A 19,524-nucleotide genomic window follows, 5' to 3' on the forward strand; every position below is an offset into this window, starting at 1 on the left:
AAAAGCCGCATTAATTTCTGGAAACATTGGTGCTTTCTCACGATCTCATTATAATGAAATAATGTACAGCTGTTTCATTCTTTTCCCTTCTAAGGCACAGTGAGCCAATGGGTATATTGTTCATCTGTCCCCTGCAATTTTGACTGTTCTGCTACCCCACCCCAACCCTCTCTTGACCAATCATAGTGTTTTCTTTTCTCTTTTTTCCTCTGCCATCAGAGGCTGGTAACTCTTACTAGGTTATGTTCAATGAGTGCCAGTATCCCAATGACATCTCCACCCAACTAATTTTGAGCATGAGGAGGGGAGAAAATTGGGAAGCATGAACATCTATGAATGTGTTAAGGACAACATGATGCCAGATTTCTGTTCCTACCAACGTCTATAATGGGTTTATTTTTATAATAAAATGTAGTGACTGGCATTTTGTGAAGAAAATGGTGGCCGCACAACAATGCACTTCTCAAGAAATGTTTGTCAGTAACTTAATATGCTCAAGCAACATATAGAGTCAGTTTAATATTTAGTGCTGTCCCAAGGTAGTGAGCTTGTTGGAACTCCTAGCAAAATGGTTAATTAAAACTGAATCGATAGGACAAATAGCTCTGTTCATTTTAGCACAAAACTTCCCTCCTACCTTCTTTGATTCATACTGCTGTGTTCAAGAGGCTTAATTTTTTTGATAGCTTTTAAAACTTAGTTCATACCTGTTTTAGTACCTAAGAATGACCATAATTAGCTCTCATCCCATGGTAGCCCTGGGGGGCGCGAAGCTGGGGTCGAGGGGTGGGGGAGCGGTGATTTTTAATCTGGGAACAACAGAAATATTGCATTGCAAGTGTGACCCTCAACAGCAGTGAACTTTTATTCACCCTGGGCAAACAGATTAAGGAGATGGTGAAAAATGTTGCATCCATTCACCCAGCTAGCGTGACCCCTCTTCATTAATCATAATGTCAATCGAGCATGTCGTACACTTCCTTTGAACAATTGGAATACATTAGCTCTTGGATTACATGCATTTTCTTTGCAGCTTTCAATATGTGCATTTGTCATAAAATATTCATCAAAACTACTGTTGGAACATTCTCAAATGTTCCAGGATACAAAGAATTAGAAAAAGACATTGCACTAAACTTCAGAACATTTATTCATTCATGCTATTCTCAATTTTCATCATGTTCTTGACTTACATATTTCTCTGTTGTGCTTGCACATAAAGCCCTCGCATTTCCTTGAAGCTACTCCCACAACAGTCATTTTGCTGTAAGTGCAGCTACGGCCCCACACTTCTGGTGAACTTCTGCATTGGAGGTATTCCTCAGGTCAACATCCTGCGGCCCTGCTTTCTTCAGCTGCATCATCAATTTGCTGGTGCTTGTAGCGTACAGCTCCATTCCCAATTCCTCAGAAAATGAAGCAGTCTGTGTCCACATGTAGGAAGATATGGACAACATACAGTCTAGGCTGACAAGTGACAAATAACATTCAGGCTACACATGAGTCAATGACTATCTCCAACAAGATAAAGCCTAACCACTTCCTTTTCATTTTCAGTGGCATTACCATTGTTGAGTCTTCTGCCATCAACATCCTGGAGGTTACCGTTGAACCAGCAACCTAATTGTTGTGGTCACTAGGCCAGAAGCTGGGTATTCTGTGATGTGTGGCTTACCTCCTGACTCTTCACAGCATCTCCACAACCTACAAAGCAGAAGTTCTGAGTGGGATGGAATACTTTCCACTTGCCTGGATACAAATACAATAATTTGACGCTATCCAAGACACTCAATCCATTTGATTTGTACTTTATCCCCTATCCTCAATATTGACCACCTTCACACTGCATGCTGCTGCAATGTATGCTCTTTACAGGATGCACTGGAAAAACTTGCCAAGGGTTCTTAAAAAGCATTTCGAAAACCACAACCCCCATCAGCTAGACAGATAAGGGAAGCAGGTGCATGGGAAGACACACCATCCTGATTTGGACATTGTTGCTCACTTATGGTTGTTAGGTCGAAGTCCTGGAACTCCCCATCTAACTGCATTGTGGGAGCGCAATTGCCACATAGGCAGCAGCATTTCAAGATGGAGACCCAACTTGTCAGGGCAATTAACAATGAATAATAATGCAAGCCTTGCCAGCAATGTCCAGGTCACAAAAGTGAAAAAAAATCAGGAACATTTTGGGATATTATTTATTCATAGTGGGTATCACTACCAACTCTGATCAGATGTTCATCTTACTTCCACACAAGGCATCATTGGAAAGTGATCACGAACAAAACCATTTTGGGCAAGAGATACAAGGGGAATGTGAGGAAGAATTATTTTATGCAGCAAATGGTAATGACTTGAAACTCGCTGCCTTCAAGGGTGGTGGAAGCGGACATGATCAATTATTTCAAAAGGAAATTGGATGGACATGTGAGGAAAATAAACTTGTGGGGCCGCAACAATAGAGGAGGTGAATGGGACTGACTAGATTGCTCTACAAAGAGCTAGCAGAATTCAAAGGGCCAAATAGCCTCTTTCTGTGCTGTAATGACTCTGTGGGCCTGATGATGTGGTCTTGTTTTGTGGCGGCACAGAGTCGAGAATTAGAAAAGAATGGTGACTGGGTGGCAAAGGCAGAAGTGTCGCGTCCATTTCCGTCTCCGGCTAATTTCAACAGAGCAGGAAAGTGGGCGGATTGGGAACCACACACACTGCTGTTTAGAGGTTGCCAGCAGCATTCTGGAAGTGGACATTTCGGAGCTTCTGCAATTTTCAGTGAGGTGGCTACATTTTGGAAGCCTTCCTAAATCACACCTACAGAGTGGAGGAATGACCCATGAATTGGAGGTGGGAAGAGTATAACAGGTGAATAAAAATTGTTAGGAAATAGTGATAGTCTAAAGTTATATTTGTATTTTGTGCGTAGTAGGAATGCGTTTTAGCTTTAATGTTTAAGTTTGATTTGTATTTCTGTATTTGTGTGTTAAGAAGAGGTCAAGTTGAGTTTTAGTTGAACTTTAAAAGATGTCTGCATTTCTAATGGGAGTTTTACAAATGTTGCAGCTAAGTTAAACAAACAAGCTTAGAGAAACTGGGCTGTTCCCTGGCAATAGGGGTCCGGAGAGGCAGATCCCTCCCATAGACACACACAGAAGAAACGAGAAACAGCAGTTTGATTTGGAAGCTGCTTGATTTCAGTTGGTCTTGAAAGTAGCTGTCAGAGAGAGACTGGAGCTAAAGGAACAGATAGCCAGTCCCAAGCTAAAGAAAAGACCCCAAAATCCAGGGGAATGGAACAAGAGAAAGTCCCAAGCAGACCTTCTAGTCAAAAGAAGGACATTAACATAGAAAAGATCCTGTTAAGTAAAGTTAAGAGTGAGGGGCAGAGAGAAAGACTTCAAGCTTCAGATTTAAAGAGACAAAAGCTGAAGAAAGCAGATTTAAAGTGAGAATAGCTTGTGAAAGACCAGATGGTCCAAAGTCATAAGTAACTCTTTGCTATGGGCATATGAAGCAGTGGTGAATGGCTGACGGCTGAGTTGGTGCGAGACAGTGTGTGGAAGGAAGCTTGAATGCCTGTGGTAACCTGGGAGAGGAACATCAGAAGGAGAGTTCGAAACCCCAGAGGTGAACCCTTGTGGAAGGTGTCTGAGAGAAAGCGTCAGTTTGGGAGAAGATTCCAAAGCAATTTTTGGAGAGTGGAGATTGGAAACCCTCATGTGTGACAAGTGTCTGGGGAAAGTTGATGAGAAATCCATAGCATCTGTTTGAGATGGCATCTGTCACTTGGTTTCAGAGTGTGGTGTGTTTGACTATAGCTCGCCTACTGGTTTACATGGACTTTGTATTTACTGTGAACATTAAAATATAAGGTAGCTTTTGTAACTTGTGTTATCTTTACAAGTCTGCATATATCTGTAAAGGTATGGTTGTGGGTGAAGGAGTATTGTAATATGGTTAATCTTTTCTTGTTTAATAAATGTTTTATGCTTTTGTTAAAAGTTCATCAGCTGACTCCTGTGAATCTGCTCAGTAGCCCCTCTCCATGTATCTAAACAAACAAATAAAAGTTAGAATCTATCAAGCTGGGTTTCACCCTGGGGTCAGGCTTATCCAGTGGTAACCTTAGCTGGGGATCATAACAAAATGGTGTTGCCTGCTTTATAGTTCACCATGAAAACTGTAGACTGAGTGATATCTGAGTTATATCTGCATTTACTAAAGTGAGTGATGACAGTGCTATGATTGGAAAAGGTAAGTAACCATTAAATAACATGGTTGTCAAGTTATTAATTCTGACCACTGTAAAGCTTTCAAAGAACAGCATTGTAAAGGTGGAAAAATCTTCAGATGATTTAAATATATTATGCATTGGATAAAGTATTATCCTGCATTATAAAATTTTGAAAGGCTAGCCTAGCCCAATATGAGGTCCAGAGCTAATTGTTTCATTTCTTCATTCATTCCTTTTTTTTAAAAGAAAAGCTCAGCCATCTGTTTGGCTGTTTGAGAGTGCAGCAGAGCTAACTGAGTGAAGCCTTAGGGTTTGGTAAGGGGAGAGTTTCAAGTGTTAATTTTGTTCTTAAATTTTGCTCTTAAAAATCTAATCTAGTCTGTAATTAGCAGTAACTGGAAAATACTGTGTAAGCAGCCCAAGTTCTTTCTTTCTTGCAGTTTAGACAGGGTAAGCTCATTCTCAGCTGTAGAAGCTGAGTAGTTAATTAGCTAACTAGTTGAATTTGGTTACTGTAGCCCCAGTTCAGTTTACTAAGATTCCGGGTTCTTTAGTGTAGCCTTGGCAAATGGAGTGCAGCTGAGCTAACTGAGTGAGGGCTTGGAGCATGGTGAGAGGGGGAGTTTAGTGAAGGGGGGGCTAGGAAAGAGGTGTTTTTTTCCCTTTTCTATCCTTCTCACCCTGTAGGAATTGGTTCTTGCTCTACTACAGAAAAGGAGCTAGCTGCTTGGTGAGTATCTGGTAAGTGGGTAAGTTTTATTCTATCCCCAAGGTTTAAAATGATACACAAATTGACGGTAAAGTTAACAAAATATATAAGAAAGCAACATAAATAAGTGATTAATATAATTAATTATTTATAACACATTAGGGATGACAGGATAGGTGATGTGTCAAGGCTGCAGCTCCTGGATAACATTGTGATCCAGGGTAAACAAGTCTGCAGTATGTGTTTATGGCTTGAGGAACTTCAGCTCAGAGTCATTGAGCTGGATATTGAGCTACAGACTCTGTGACATATCAGGGAGGGGGAAAGTTACATGGATGCTTTATACCAAGAGGCAGTCAGACCACTTAGGGTAGGATCTTCAAATTTAGTCAGTGATCTGGGTCAGGAGAGTGTGACTTCAAGTGAGGCTGGTAAGGGGACCCAGAGGGCAGGAGTGTGAACCTCTGCAATTGTCCAAAAGGTTTGAGGTTCTCTCAGCTTGTTTGAATGACAGCAGGGTTGCAGGGAGGATGCGCAGACTGACCATGGCACAGTGGTACGGGAAACAGGAAACCATTCAAGTGGGGGAAGGACTAAAGGAACGTAATGGTAGTAGGGGACTGTATAGTGAGGGGGATTGACACTGTCCTCTGTAGCAAAGAGCCAGTCCAGACCGATGTGTTGCCTGCCCAGTGCCAGAGTTCAGGAAGTCTACTCAGGACTGGAGAGGAGCTTGCAGTAGGAAGGGGAGGATCGGTGGTTGTAGTCCATGTAGGTACCAACAACATAGTCAGTATGAGGAGCTAGGCACCAAGTTAAGAAGCAGAACTTCAAAGATAATAATTTCTGAATTATTACCTTAGCCACATGCATATTGTCATAAGACAAATAAGATTACGGAAATGAATACGTGGCTCAAAGACGTGTGGGAGAAGTGGGTTCCGGTTTGATGGGGTACTGTGGAAAGTGGGATCTGTACCATTGGAACAGTCTACACCTGAACCATGCTGGGGCTGGTGTCCCCTCGAACAGCCTAACTAGGGAAGTATAGAGAGTTTTAAACCGAATAGTGGGAGCATGGGGTCGAATTTGGAAAGATGTAGTAAACCAAAGAGTAGAAACAAAGCAAGAGAGAAAGGTATTAATATGGGAAATGTTAAGCAGACCGTAACAGGAAGGGACAAAGAGTACAAATCTAAGAGTAAATCAGCAGATAAGGCTAGACACTACAAAAATAATAAAAGGACAAAACTGAAGGCTCTGTATCTAAACGCACATAGCATTAAAAGCAAAACAGATGAACAGATAGCGCAAGTAGAAATAAATAAGTATGATCTGATAGCCATTACAGAGACATGGCTACGGAATGACATAGCTAGGATCTGAATATTGAAGGATATGTGATATTTAGGAAGGACAGGAAGTTAAGAAAAGGTGCAGGGGTGGCTCTTTTAATTAATGATATTTTAACACATTAGAAAGGGAGACCTAAGCTCAGGAAACCAGGATGTAGAAGTGGTTTGGGTTGAGATGAGAGATAATAAATGCAAGAAGTCACCTTTGGGAGTGGTGTACAGGCCGCCTAATTATAACTACATGGTAGCACAGAGTATAAAAGAAGAGATAATGGGAGTTTTTCAGAAAGGTACAACAATAATCATGGCGGATTTTAATCTATATATGGACTGGAAAAATCAGATGGGCAAAGGTAGGGTAGATGACGAGTTCATAGAATATTTTCGGAATAGTTTCTTAGAACAGCATGATATGGAGCCAACCAGAGAGGAGGCTTTACTACACCTGGTATTGAGCAACGAGATAGAATTAATTATAACTCATAGTAAAGGCACTCCTAAGTAGCAGCGATCATAATATGATTGAATTTTACATTCAATTTGAGGAAATGTTGGTGATTTTGAGGTTACAAAAGTAGGGAGGTAATGCTTCAGTTGAAGTGGCACTGATGAGACCATATCTGGAGTACTGTGTACAGTTCTGGTCGCCTTACTTAAGGAAAGATGCAAATGCATTAGAAGCAGTTCTATGAAGATTTACTAGACTAATATCAGGAATGGGTGGGTTGCCTTATGAGGAAAGGTTGGACAGGTTAGGCTTGTATCCACTGGAGTTTAGAAGAATAAGAGATGACTTGATTGAAACCTTTAAGATCCTGTGGGGTCTTGACAGGGTGGATGTGGAGAGATGTTTCCTCTTGTGGGAGAATCTAGAACTATGGATCAGTTTAAAAATAAGGGGTCACTCATTTAAGATAGGGATGAGGAGAATTGTTTTCTCTCAGATGTTAATGAATCTTTGAAAGTCTCTTCCTCAAAAGGTGGTGGAAACAGGGTCCTTGAATATTTTTAAAGCAGAGCTAAATAAGTGGAAGAAAGGTTAGCAGGTGTCAACAGGAATGTGGGGTTGAGGTTATAATCAGATAAGCCATGATCTTATTGAATGGCGGAGCAAGATTGAGGGGCCAAGTGGCCTATTCCTGCTCCTAATTCATATGTTCATATGAGTATTTTGCTGCCTTTCAAAATAGTAATGCATTCTGTACTGCAGAGTTTGTTTACAAAGTTAAGGGTGAGTTTGTTTATTTGACAGTTTTATGAGCTTCTAAAGAGGATTATTTTTTTTTAAAGTGATGATTGTTTATTCTGTAAGATCTACAAGCTTTTCAATGACTTGAAAAAATTAATATTGGGTTTGTGAGTTCTGTTTATAAAGTGGATACTGGGTGAGTGAGTTAGTGGATATAGGGGATGAGGAGATGAAAGGAATTGGGGTGAAGGGGAGTAAAGGGGCACATGGGTTTGCATGAGGTAAGGGGTTGGTGGGGTAGGGTGAGGGTGAGAAGGTTTTTACACTGATCTGAAAAACTGGACCAATGTTTATATTAACGGAGGCTTTTTAACCTGGCCCACCCCCAATCTCACCTCACAGAATCTCCAAATTGTAACAGCACAGAAGAAGGCCATTCAGCCCATTATGTCTGCACTGGCTGTCTGAAGGAGCAATCCACTCATTCCACTCCCCCACCTTCTCTCCCTAGCCCTTCACATTTTTCCTTTTTAGATAATAATCCAAATCACTCTTGAATGCCTCGATTGAACCAGCTTCCACCACACTCAGATAGTACTTTCCAGATCCCAATCACTCACTGCATGAAAATCTGCCTAATTCAGCCTTGAATAATGACCCTCTGACTGACAGGACAAACTGTAACAGAACAATGGGTGATCTTCAAGGGGGAACCATTTCAGGCACAGGCTAGGTACATTCCAACTAGGATGAAAATAGCTTGAATGCATACGACCCTCTAGGAGATGAAAATCCCACCTGCTGGCACTACCAGGATGGAGGTGGGATCATAATATCAGGAAAATCCCTGTCTCCCAATCCCTACCTCCATAACGAAAATCCAACTCAATAACTCTGAGTTATCTTTTTCTTTTCGGAACTTCCAAACCCAGGGAGTTGTAGCCCACCAATCTCTGCTGCAGTTGAGGTTAACTTGTTTGGCAGAAACCAGAGATTGCACATAGGACCTTATAGGTTCGCATTTACTAAACTATTCTGAGCTCTATCCATTCACAAGTAGTGATTTGGTTCTGAGGGAAATCAAAACTGAGAGTAAGTACATTTATTGATTAAACTATTGCTGCGAGCTATCTTAATGTAATGAGTCATAGGCATTGATTTAGAAAAATTATATATAAATAATTGAAATTCCTGTGCATTACAAAAGCATTTTAAACACAATTTTGATTAGGCTTTATATTGCGCTTTTAAAAACACAAACCAAATTATGGCAAACAAAGCTTGTGTCGGAATTGCATTTTACTATAAAATTAATCTGTCTGATAAACAGATCAAGGATCATTTATCCATAAATACGAAAACCAAAAACTGCACTTTTTTTAAACTTCATCAACCTTTAGCGTGGGAATGCTCAGACCCGAGCCAATACGTCTCGAGTCAACACAAACCTCGCTGACCACACCCGACTTTTAGCACGGGAAGTCTAGTTGTTTGGCTGCACTGTTTACCTTGTGATTTTTATCTACACTGTTTACCTTGCGAACCCTCTCCTACAAGCAGGATTGCAATGGCGCCATGGGTGGAAACCTAATACAGGTACTCTGTGTTTATTATTTAGTGGTACATCTTACTTTTCTAGCCATTTTATTTACTTTAACTATAGCTGGCCTAGGCTTTGGCCACTGTAATGTAATTAGACCCAGGTCTATATTTGGTATCTGGAAACCGAAATGATCTGAAATCTGAAACACAATCGGCCCTGAGTGTTTTGACTAAAGGATACTCAACCTGTATCAGTGGATTAGGAATTGGAATTATTTTCCACTTGTCATGCTGATAGCGAACTTATTTTTAACTATTAAGGGCGAATTCAATTTCAGAGAGTTGTGCTTGGCTACATCCATTCTGATTTCCGTAAATCAAATTAGTTTTTTTATATAAATGCTTGTTAAAATATGAATACTTCCACATCTGGGCTCTCAATGTTAAATTTTAAATGAAAGGGGTGTTATCTGTCTTGGATGGACTGCATTAAGCAAGAATCTGGAGAATTCTCAATACAAGCACTAGAATATATTCATGAAAACATTCATTTGCATACCAGAAGAATTATGTAAATTCAGCCCCTTTTATTTTAATGGAAGTTGCAGTTAGCATACTCTATGAATTTTGTTTTTCCTGCAGCATTGGCTACCAAGGGGAATCAAGTTAAGTCTGCGTAATACCTTTAGGAACGGTGCTATGTGAACAAATTCCAACCCCCCCGACCCCCATTTCCCCATAAATCTAAAATAACAGCTTGAAACATAGCACAGGTCAGTCAGCATCTGACAGAGAAAAATGGGTAAATGTATTATATGTGCAAAGGTTATTGCTGTGTAGTGGTTATGATGCCAGAGGTTAGGACTTTGAGTACATTTTAACTATCAGTTAGGACGCCTAGTACATTTGGGGCTGAATTTTTTGCCTGTCAGGCGGGCAGGCCCGACCCAATCTCCGGCGGGCGGGGAGCCAATCCCCGCTGGAGAAGTGGGTCCCGCCGCCATTTTAAGTGGGTGGGCCAATTAAGGCCCATCCAGCGTGATGTCCACCGGGAAGCGCTATGCGCTCCCTGTGCGGGGGGGGGGGGGGGGGAGGGGGGTGGATTCCCCAAATGCGAGAGTGCGCTCTTTCGCACATGCACACGAAAGAGCGCACATCTACCTGAGGCTAAGTGCAGCCTCAGGGAGATCACTGAAAGGTTTTCAAACTTTGAAAATAGAAAAATAAAAAAATCATTAACATGTCCCCCTCATGTGATAATGTCACATGAGATGGGACATGTTAATAAATTGCACAAAAACCTTAATAAACTTTTTTAAAGCTGACATGAAACCTCTTCCCACCGGTGGATGAGATTTCATGTTTTTCCAGAAGCCCATCAGGGCTCCTGGCCTGCCCACCAACCTTAAGGTTGGACAGGCAGGTCCTTTAATTGTTTTAATTATTCTGTCAATGACCTCAATTGGCCATTGACAGATTGGTGGGTGGACAGCTGATCGCGCTGTGCCCCCGCCTTCCTGAAGATTTAAATGGGGCAGGATGACAGCAGGCCCCACCTCCCTTTTGCCAACAGAAAAATTCAGCCCTTAGTCTTGGCTTCATTAATTTGCCATAGGATAGCTGTACATTCCAGGCCAGTAGACAGGTAGGTCCAAGGTGAGAGGGCAATGGCGACAGTGAGAAGCCAGGCAACAGCGGCATTAATCAGAAATGCTAATGATTAACTGGCCTTTCTCATAAGAATGTTGGAATGCGAAAGTCAGGAAGTAAACTTCATTAGTGCAAAACCTTCAATAAAACTCATCCAGAATACTGCATTCAGCTTTAGGCACAGAATCTCATCAAAGATATATTGGACTTGGTAGTTGTATGATGCAAATTCACAAGAATAATATCAGGGCATAAAGGGTTATATTATTAGAGCATGTGGTAGAAACTTGGCTTTTATTCCCTAGACTTTAGATGCATGAGAGGTAATGTTATCAAGGTGTTCAAAATGTCAAAGGAGTTGATAGGGTACATAGAGAAAAATTACTTCCACTGGAGGAATTTGGAACAAGAGTGCATAATCTTAAAATTAGGGCCAGTTTGTTTAGTAGCGAAATCAGGAAACTCTTTTTCACACAAAGGATAATGCAAATCGGGAACTCACTCCCCCAAAAGGCTGTTGATGCTGGGACAATTGAAATGTTCAAGATCAATAGTTTCTGTTAGATAAGGGCATCAAGGTATATGGATCAAAGGCAGTTGAATGAAGTTGAGCTGTGGCTTATCCATGAGCTGCACCTTCCGGTCGGCGAGCAGGGGGTGGGGCCTGCTCACCGACACATTAAATAATGCAGGGTGCTGTCGGGCAGGTGTCCTGAGGTCACCCCGCATCATTTACATTCTCAGGTCAGCAGGCACGCAGCCGAGTCGGCTGTGCACCCGCCAACCTGACAACGGCCTATTAAGGCCATTAAAAAAACAATTAAAATCATTCATTAATGGACCTGCCCATTCAACCTTAAGGTTGGCGGTCAGGCCGGGAGCCCAGGCGGCTCAGGGAATCCCCCTCCCACCGCCCCCCACCACCGCCCCCCCCCCCCCCCCCCCCCCCCCCCCCCCCCCCCCCCCCCCCCCCCCCCCCCCCCACCCCCCACCGCACATCCCACATCCCCCCCGATGGGGGGAAATTGTTGCCCCATGATCTAACTGAATGCTGGAAGACCATTTGCCAGTTTATTCAGCACCCAGATCCACCCTGGTGGATCAACAGGCCTTCATAGTAAACTCTGGCAGAGTGACAATGTTGACCACCTCAGATTTAAGTTTGCCAGCACCCTGTTTCTTCTGAATGGAAGGAATTAAAACTCCCTTCAAATCTTGCCATAAATTCAATAAAATCTGTTAACCTGTGGACAAGCGCCAACGAAACATTTAAGGTACAGGATTGTCTTCAGTTGGTTTGCCTAAGTCCTATAAGACTGGAAACTGCCAAGCTTACCTGGTCTGTCATACGTGTGATTAATCTACAATCGGTGGTAAACTCTTCGTGCCCTTTCAAGTCAGTCAGTTGTTCAGCTCAACAACTAGTCATCCAGATCCAGAAATTAAATGTGACCTTTCAACAGAAATTTTCAGTTTATTTTTGTTCAGATGCCAACTATCATACTCCGTGCTTCTTATATCTTCTACTTCCATTTCCAGATATTTTACAGATTGATTCTTTTCACAACGGATGAGTCTAAATCTAGACTGGAAATTCAAGCTTATCTGAATTTCTCCAGTTCAGCTGAGCCAGGCCAAAATTATGCTTTGCTGGCTTGAGAATACTGATTTCCTGCCGAATTGTACATCTTCTAAGATATCTGAGATGAAGAGAAAATTGGCATTGAGCCAGGTTTCCACTGTTAATATTGATTATGATGATTCTTTTAGCATTTTCAACGTGGCTATGAGATTGGTAGTCTTATGTCAGTTTGGATTTGACCAAGTATCCCAAAACAAGGCCAGCTTTCTCATTCCTACATTTAGTTTCTGTTTTATTTTTCTTTAGTCAAAGTTAGCCTGATTTTCACTTCAGTCTGCTCCGTTGTAGTTTATCCATTTTGTTGGAAGTCTTTCAATGATCTAATCGTTAGGCAACGTTTGAAGTGTTGTACGATAAGTATTGCTAAATTCCTTTAAATGGCTGGTTCCATCTATATTTTAATGTATCATTCATTTACTGGGAAAGCCAGGTGAAGGAGCAAACCTTTATGAGTTCGGCACGACGAAGGTTGAAGAGATTAAGAGATGAGATATTTGTGGTCTTCCTTTATTGCTGGTTGTAGCAACATTTGGAAGAAAGAAGAAACATTTTGGTGTGTGCCTATTTCTGCATAATGGGCAGAATTTTGCCTTCGTCGGACTGGCATAGCAGGCGGGCCCAGGAGCGGCCGCGAAAGTGACTGCCCCCCGCGATTGGGGCCTCACCACAATTTCAAGTTGGCAGGCCAATTAAAGCCCGCCCAGTGTGAAACAGGCCCTGCAGTGTTCAGCACTACCTATGCAGAGGGGGGAGGAGGGCGAGTGCAGAAGTTCGCGTGTGTGCACAGGCACAGAGCTGCCTCAGGAAGATGAAGATTCTCGAAAACAAAAAAGAAAAATTTTTATAACTGTTAAAAGATGTTCCCTTATGTGACTGTCACATGAGCAGCGACATGTTATGAATTAAATTTAAACATTTTAATTTAATTTTTATTTGCTGTTAGAAACCTCATCCTGCCCATGGATGAGGTTTCCTAAAATGGCCTTTTCGCCTGCCCCGCTAACAATAAGGTTGGACAGGCAACGAAAAATTGAACTTAATTATTACTTTAACGGCCTTGCTAGGCCTGTTAATTGTCGGTGGGCATGCTGCCAACTCCCATGCATGCCCGCCAACCAAAATATTGTGCGAGTGCAAGATGACGTTGGGACACTCGCCTGGCGCCATCGCCCATCATTTTAAACTTGTTCAGGTCGGGCCTGCGCCCACCCAATGAGCGTAATATTCTGCCTAATGATTTTTGGATCACTGCAGGGAAATAGCATTTAAAAAGGGTTTAAACCTTTTGCTAAAAGTAGTTGAAAGACAGTGAGATACATTCAGTTGAATGTTAGCTGATGACCTGTTTCTTGTTGCTCCTAGGTCGAAGTGACAGATGTTCCATTTCATACAATCACTGATGCATATATAGGGAAAGAGCACATCATACAAGTTGCTGCTAAGGACAGCGAAGTTGGCACCTGGAGTGAATGGAGTAAGGCTGTACATGCTACACCATGGACACCGACGGTACCAGTGGATGTGTCTGAAGAAAAAACTAGCAGTGGTATGCCCTAACAGAGTTGTCAGGCTCTCTGTTTTATGCCTCATGTAACGTATGAAAGTCTGGTGACAGTGAAGCCTGTGAAGCAGTTGACAGCATCATTAAAATAATGCCTTTGGTAAAGACAGACAACTTTCCCTGCTGGTGTCTGCCACTAGTGTACATGTATGTGGACACATATGCATGCAGCATTGTCACATGCATGTATAGGTGCACATATGTGTACATAAATATATATATAATTTATTTTGAGACCTGACTTTAAATCTAATCCTGAGAAGGTGAACATCCTAGTTTTTTTTTTTCCACAGATGCAAGGGGTTACTAACATCCTGCTAAAATGATGTACGGAACAAATTTTTGTACTTTTCTGTCCCTTTATCTCACATCTTGTCTGAAGGTGTTGACCTTTGGGATTACATGATTTGGCTCCTTTAGCCCACGCTCAATGCTCATTGTTCATAGTGTAAGCCTAGGCAGCGAGCACTGAGAAACTGTTCAATTGTAAGGCATCACAGCAGATCTTGTCTTCACCCAATGTCTATGTTCACACGCTTGACATTGATTAGCTATCAGGAAAAATAATCCTGGATATTTTATTCTCTCCTTAGCCTGGCATAAGGATGGGGGGGAGGTGACGGAGGTCAATTATGGCGTTCTGCTGTTCCTTCTAACAGCACTTATTCGGAATAGAGCCTGAGAGTTTCCTAACTTAGGTGGGTTAGTGCCATACCGGATGATGGTTCCACACCACTAACTGGAACATAATGTGGCAATATTAATAGTATAATGACACAACTATTAGGGGAAATGTTAACTTATTTTGCCCAGCGTAAACTGAGCAGAACAGGTGTTAAGTTCCAAGCGGTGCTCTTACCGCTTATTTCCCACCCCTGTGGCCGTTGTTTTTTTGGGTTGTTGAGGACCCTGCCTGGTTCAGGTGGGAGACACATAAATCAGTGCAAATTTGGATCCAATGATCTCATTAGGATCCCAAAATAAATTTGACTGACTGTTGAGTAGAGCATCTATTTGAAGACTCAGTAAAACCTGGCAGATGCACAACGGAGGCACTGTCAGTTAAATTTAAAACATACCTTTGTGATCCCAGGATCAGGAAAGTTTGGAATGTTGCAGCCATGAGCATCCCCCACCCTCCCACTCTGCAAAATCTTCCCAAACTCAGTGATTTACCTAGCTGCTGGCCTGGTGGTCTCTGGACTGCTCAAACTTCATAGGTGGCAAACTGGCAAGGTGCCACTGAATGCTCGTTTCAGGCAAGCTGTTGGCAGTCAGAATGTGACTGAACTATAACATTGACTCCAGACCCCATGAGGTCTCATGGCATCAGGTCAAATGTGGGCAAGGAAACTTCCTGCTGATTACTACGTACAGCCCTCTCTCAGCTGATGAATGAGTGCTCCTCCATGATGAACACCACTTGGAGGAAGCACTGAAGGTGGCAAGGGCACAGAACATAATCTGGGTGGGGGACTCCAATGTCCATCACCATAAGCGGCTTGATAGTACCACTACAAACCAAGCTGGCCGAGTCCTAAAAGACATAGCTGCTAGACTGGGTGTGCGGCAGGTGGTAAGGGAATCAACAAGAGTGAAAAACATGCTTGACCTCATCTTCACCAACCTGCCTGCCACAGATGTATCTGTCCATGACAGTATCAGTAGGAGTGACCATGACACAGTCCTTGTGGAGACACAGTCCCACCTTTACATTGAGGATATCCTCCATCATGTTGTGTGGCACTACCACTGTACTAAGTGGGATAGATTTTGAACAGATCTGGAAACTCAAGACTGGGCATCCGTGAGGCGCTGTGGGCCATCAGCAGCAACAGAATTGTATTCGAACACGATCTATAACCTCATGGCCTGGTGTGTCCCCCACTCTACCATTACCATTAAGCCAGGGGATCAACCCTGGTTCAATGAAGAGTGCAGGAGGGCCTGCCAGGAGCAGCACCAGGACTACCTAAAAATGAGGCGTCAACCAGGCAAAGCTATAACACAGGACTACTTGCATGCCAAACACCATCAGCAGCAAGTGATAGACAGAGCAAAGCCATTCCACAATCAATGGATCAGATCTAAGCTCTGCAGTCCTGCCACATACAGTAGTGAATGGTGGCGGACAATTAAACAAATATCCCCATCCTCAATGATGGGGCAGCCCAGCACATCAGTGCAAAAGATAAGGCTAAAGCATTCGCTACAATCTTCAGCCAGAAGTGCCGAGTGGATGATCCACCTCGGCCTCCTCCAGAGGTCCCCAGCATCACATATGCCAGTGTTCAGCCAATTCGATTCATAAGACCATAAGACATTGGAGCAGAAATTAGGCCATTCGGCCCATCGAGTCTTCTCTGCCATTCAATCATGGCTGATAAGTTTCTCAACCCCACTCTCCCGCGTTCTCCCCGTAACCTTTGAACCCCTTACCAATCAAGAACCTATCTATCTCGGTCTTAAATACACTCAATGACCTGGCCTCCACAGCCTTCTGTGGCAGTGAATTCCATAGATTCATCACTCTCTGGCTAAAGAAGTTTCTTCTCATCTCTGTTCTAAAAGGTCTTCCCTTTACTCTGAGGCTGTGCCCTCGGGTCCTAGTCTCTCCTAGTAATGGAAACATCTTCCCCACATCCTCTCTATCCAGGCCTTTCAATATTCAGTAAGTTTCAATCAGATCCCATCCTTCTAAACTCCATTCCATGTGATATCACAAAACGGCTGAAAGCACTGGATACTATAAAGGCTATGGGCCCTGACCACATTCCGGCAATAGTACTGAAGACTTATGCTCCAGAACTTGCCACGCCCCTGGCCAAGCTGTTCCAGTACTGCTGCAACACTAGCATCTATCTAGCTATGTGGAAAATTGCCCAGGTATGTCCTGTACACAAAAAGCAAGACAAATTCAACCCAGCCAATTACCACCCCATCAGCCTCCGTCATCAGGAAAGTAATGGAAAGGGTCATCAACAGTGCTATCAAACAGCACTTGCTTAGCAATAACCTGCTCTTTGACGCCCAGTTTCGGTTCCGGCAGGGCCAGTCATCTCCTGACCGCATTACAGCCTTGATTCAAACATGGGCAAAAGAGCTGAATGCCAGAGGTGAGGTGAGAGTGACTGCCCATGACATCAAGGCCACATTTGACCAAGTGTGACATCAAGGAGCCCTAGCAAAACTGGAGTCAAGGGGAATAAGGGGGGAAACTCTCCACTGGTTGGAGTCATATCTTGCACAAAGTAAGGTGGTGTGATTGTTGGGGGTCAGTCACCTCAGCTCCAGGACATCACTGCAGGAGTTCCTCAGGGTAGTGTCCCAGGCCCAACCATCTTCAACTGCTTCATCAATGACCTTCCTTCCATCATAAGGTCAGAAGTGGATATGTTCACTGATGATTGCACAATGTTCACCACTATTCATGATTCCTCAGATACTGAAGCAGTCCAAATGCAACCAAACACGGACAATTTCTAGGCTTGGGCTGAGAAGTGGCAAGTAACATTCGTGCCACACAAGTGTCAGGCAATTACTATTTCCAACAAGAGAGAACCCAATCATCATGCCTTGATGTTCAATGGCATTACCATCACTGAATCCCCCACTATCAACATCCTGGGGGTTACCATTGACCTGAAACTGAACCGGACAAGCCATATAAATACTGTGGCTACAAGAGCAGGACATAGGCTAGGGATCATGCGACGAGTAACTCACCTCCTGACTCCCCAAAGCCTGTCCACCATCTACAAGGCACAAGTCAGGAGTCCGATGGAATACTCCCCATTTGCTTGGATGAGTACAGCTCCCACAACACTCAAGAAGCTTGACGCCGTCCAGGACAAAGCAGCCTGCTTGATTAGCACCACATCCACAAACATTCACTCCCTCCACCAGCAACGCACAGTAGCAGCAGTGTGAACCATCTACAAGATGCACTGCAGGAATTCACCAAGGCTCCTTCAATAGCATCTTCCAAACTGACGACCACTCCCATCTAGAAGGACAAGGGCAGCAGATAGATGGGAATGCCACCGCCTGTAAGTTCCCCTCCAAGTCACTCACCATCCTGACTTGGAAATATATTGCCATTCTTTCACTGTCGCTGGGTCAAAATCCTGGCACTCCCTTCCTAAAGCACATTGGGTGTACCTACACCACATGGATTGCAGCGATTCAAGAAGGCAGCTCACCACCACCTTCTGAAGGGCAAGTTGGGATGGACATTAAATGCTGGTCCAGCCAGCAAAGCCACATCCCGTGAATGAATTAAAAAAAAGTACAGCCCAAGTCCTGCAGCCCTTTCTCCAGTTTGAGCCCACTTACCTTCCTTCCCCAGTACAGCCCTAATCTGGCAGCCCTTTCTGCAGTGTGAGGCCAGTAACCACCCCCTTTCCCAGTTCAGCTTTCATCTTGCAGCCCCTTCTGCAGTGCAAGGCCAGTTCCCCCCTTCCCTGGTGCAGCCTTAGCCCAGCAGTTCAAGAGCAACCGCCGGACCTTACCGCTGGTCTGGTAGGTAGAGACTTGCCTGTGACTAACCCCAGAAAGCAAAGTGGTCCTGCCTGTGCTAACTAGTTTAGGTTTGTATAAATATAAGCTGACTGCAGTCCGGAAAAGGAGCTGCACTGCTGGAGGTGTCTAGTGCTAACTCCTGTGAGCGCTACACAATGCAAGGTAGGTGAACTCACCTCGAAGTGAGGAGCGAAGTGCAGTCAGCCAGGTGCACACCCTTTATATTCTGTTGTGAAACACGTTCTAATTGCACGCCGACGTGCCCAGATAATCCAATATGGCGGGATGATTCCAGCGAGGAGACCTCATAATGTTTCAATATTTAAATGACGTTCCCGAGATGCTGCAGTGGGAAAGGCAGCCTGCCAATGACGGCTGGGGCGCACAATCGCGACCTGATTTTATGACACCGTAAAACCGAGTTTTAGCCGTCTCACAATATTTGACGCTCCCATCTGCCATGTGCGCTCCGCAAGTGGGTGCGGAAAATCCCGGCCTTCGTCTCATCTACAAAAGTCAAAGAACCAACCAGTGTGGGAAATGGTAAAATACTTCTACAGAGCTATCTTCTTCTGTTATTGAGAGTCTGACACATCACTGAGGCAGTATAACAGGGACTTTATCTGGCATCCCACCTGTACTTGAACAAAAATTCCTTCATTTGCAAGATTCTTCCATCTGCACAATCAGAAAATCCAGCAAAAAAAAAATCTAAAGAGGAAGGCAATAAACTGAAGAAAAGTTAAAGTTTGATAAAATTTTAAAGGATAATTTTACTAGACTGGCTCCCAGCATGGAGGTGGGAGGAAGGGTTGCAGAATCACTCCTATAATGTTATAGATTTTTCTCAGCCCCTTACCCCTGTCTAGCAGGCCTCCATTTCAGGAGCAAAAGGAACAATTTGCATTTATTTAGCAACTTATTGCTTCTCTCAGGAACAGCTCAATGGTCTTCACCAGTAGTGAAATACTTACAGTTGCAATGAATGTTATGTAAGCAAAAGCAGTAATATTAAGAAAGTTCTGAGCTTTTCTTTAAATGGTGCCATATAATTTTTAGTATTTGTTTAAATCACTAGATAGGTCAAGCAAGGCCACATGTAAGTAAGACACCTCCAGCAG

General features: G+C 43.3%; 1 protein-coding gene across 4 annotated transcripts in view; it reads left to right on the forward strand.

Annotated features, from left to right (window-relative positions):
* The window catches only part of cntfr (ciliary neurotrophic factor receptor), a 362,323-nt gene that overhangs the window by 327,811 nt on the left and 14,988 nt on the right, over positions 1-19,524 (forward strand). For all 4 annotated transcript variants that reach the window (XM_041191309.1, XM_041191328.1, XM_041191318.1 and 1 more), the window contains exon 7: positions 13,684-13,867. In XM_041191309.1, coding sequence (XP_041047243.1) covers positions 13,684-13,867 — 184 coding nt within the window. The remainder of the gene's footprint in view (positions 1-13,683; positions 13,868-19,524) is intronic.

Source organism: Carcharodon carcharias, chromosome 1, assembly GCF_017639515.1.
Source record: "Carcharodon carcharias isolate sCarCar2 chromosome 1, sCarCar2.pri, whole genome shotgun sequence".
Lineage (NCBI taxonomy): Eukaryota > Metazoa > Chordata > Chondrichthyes > Lamniformes > Lamnidae > Carcharodon > Carcharodon carcharias.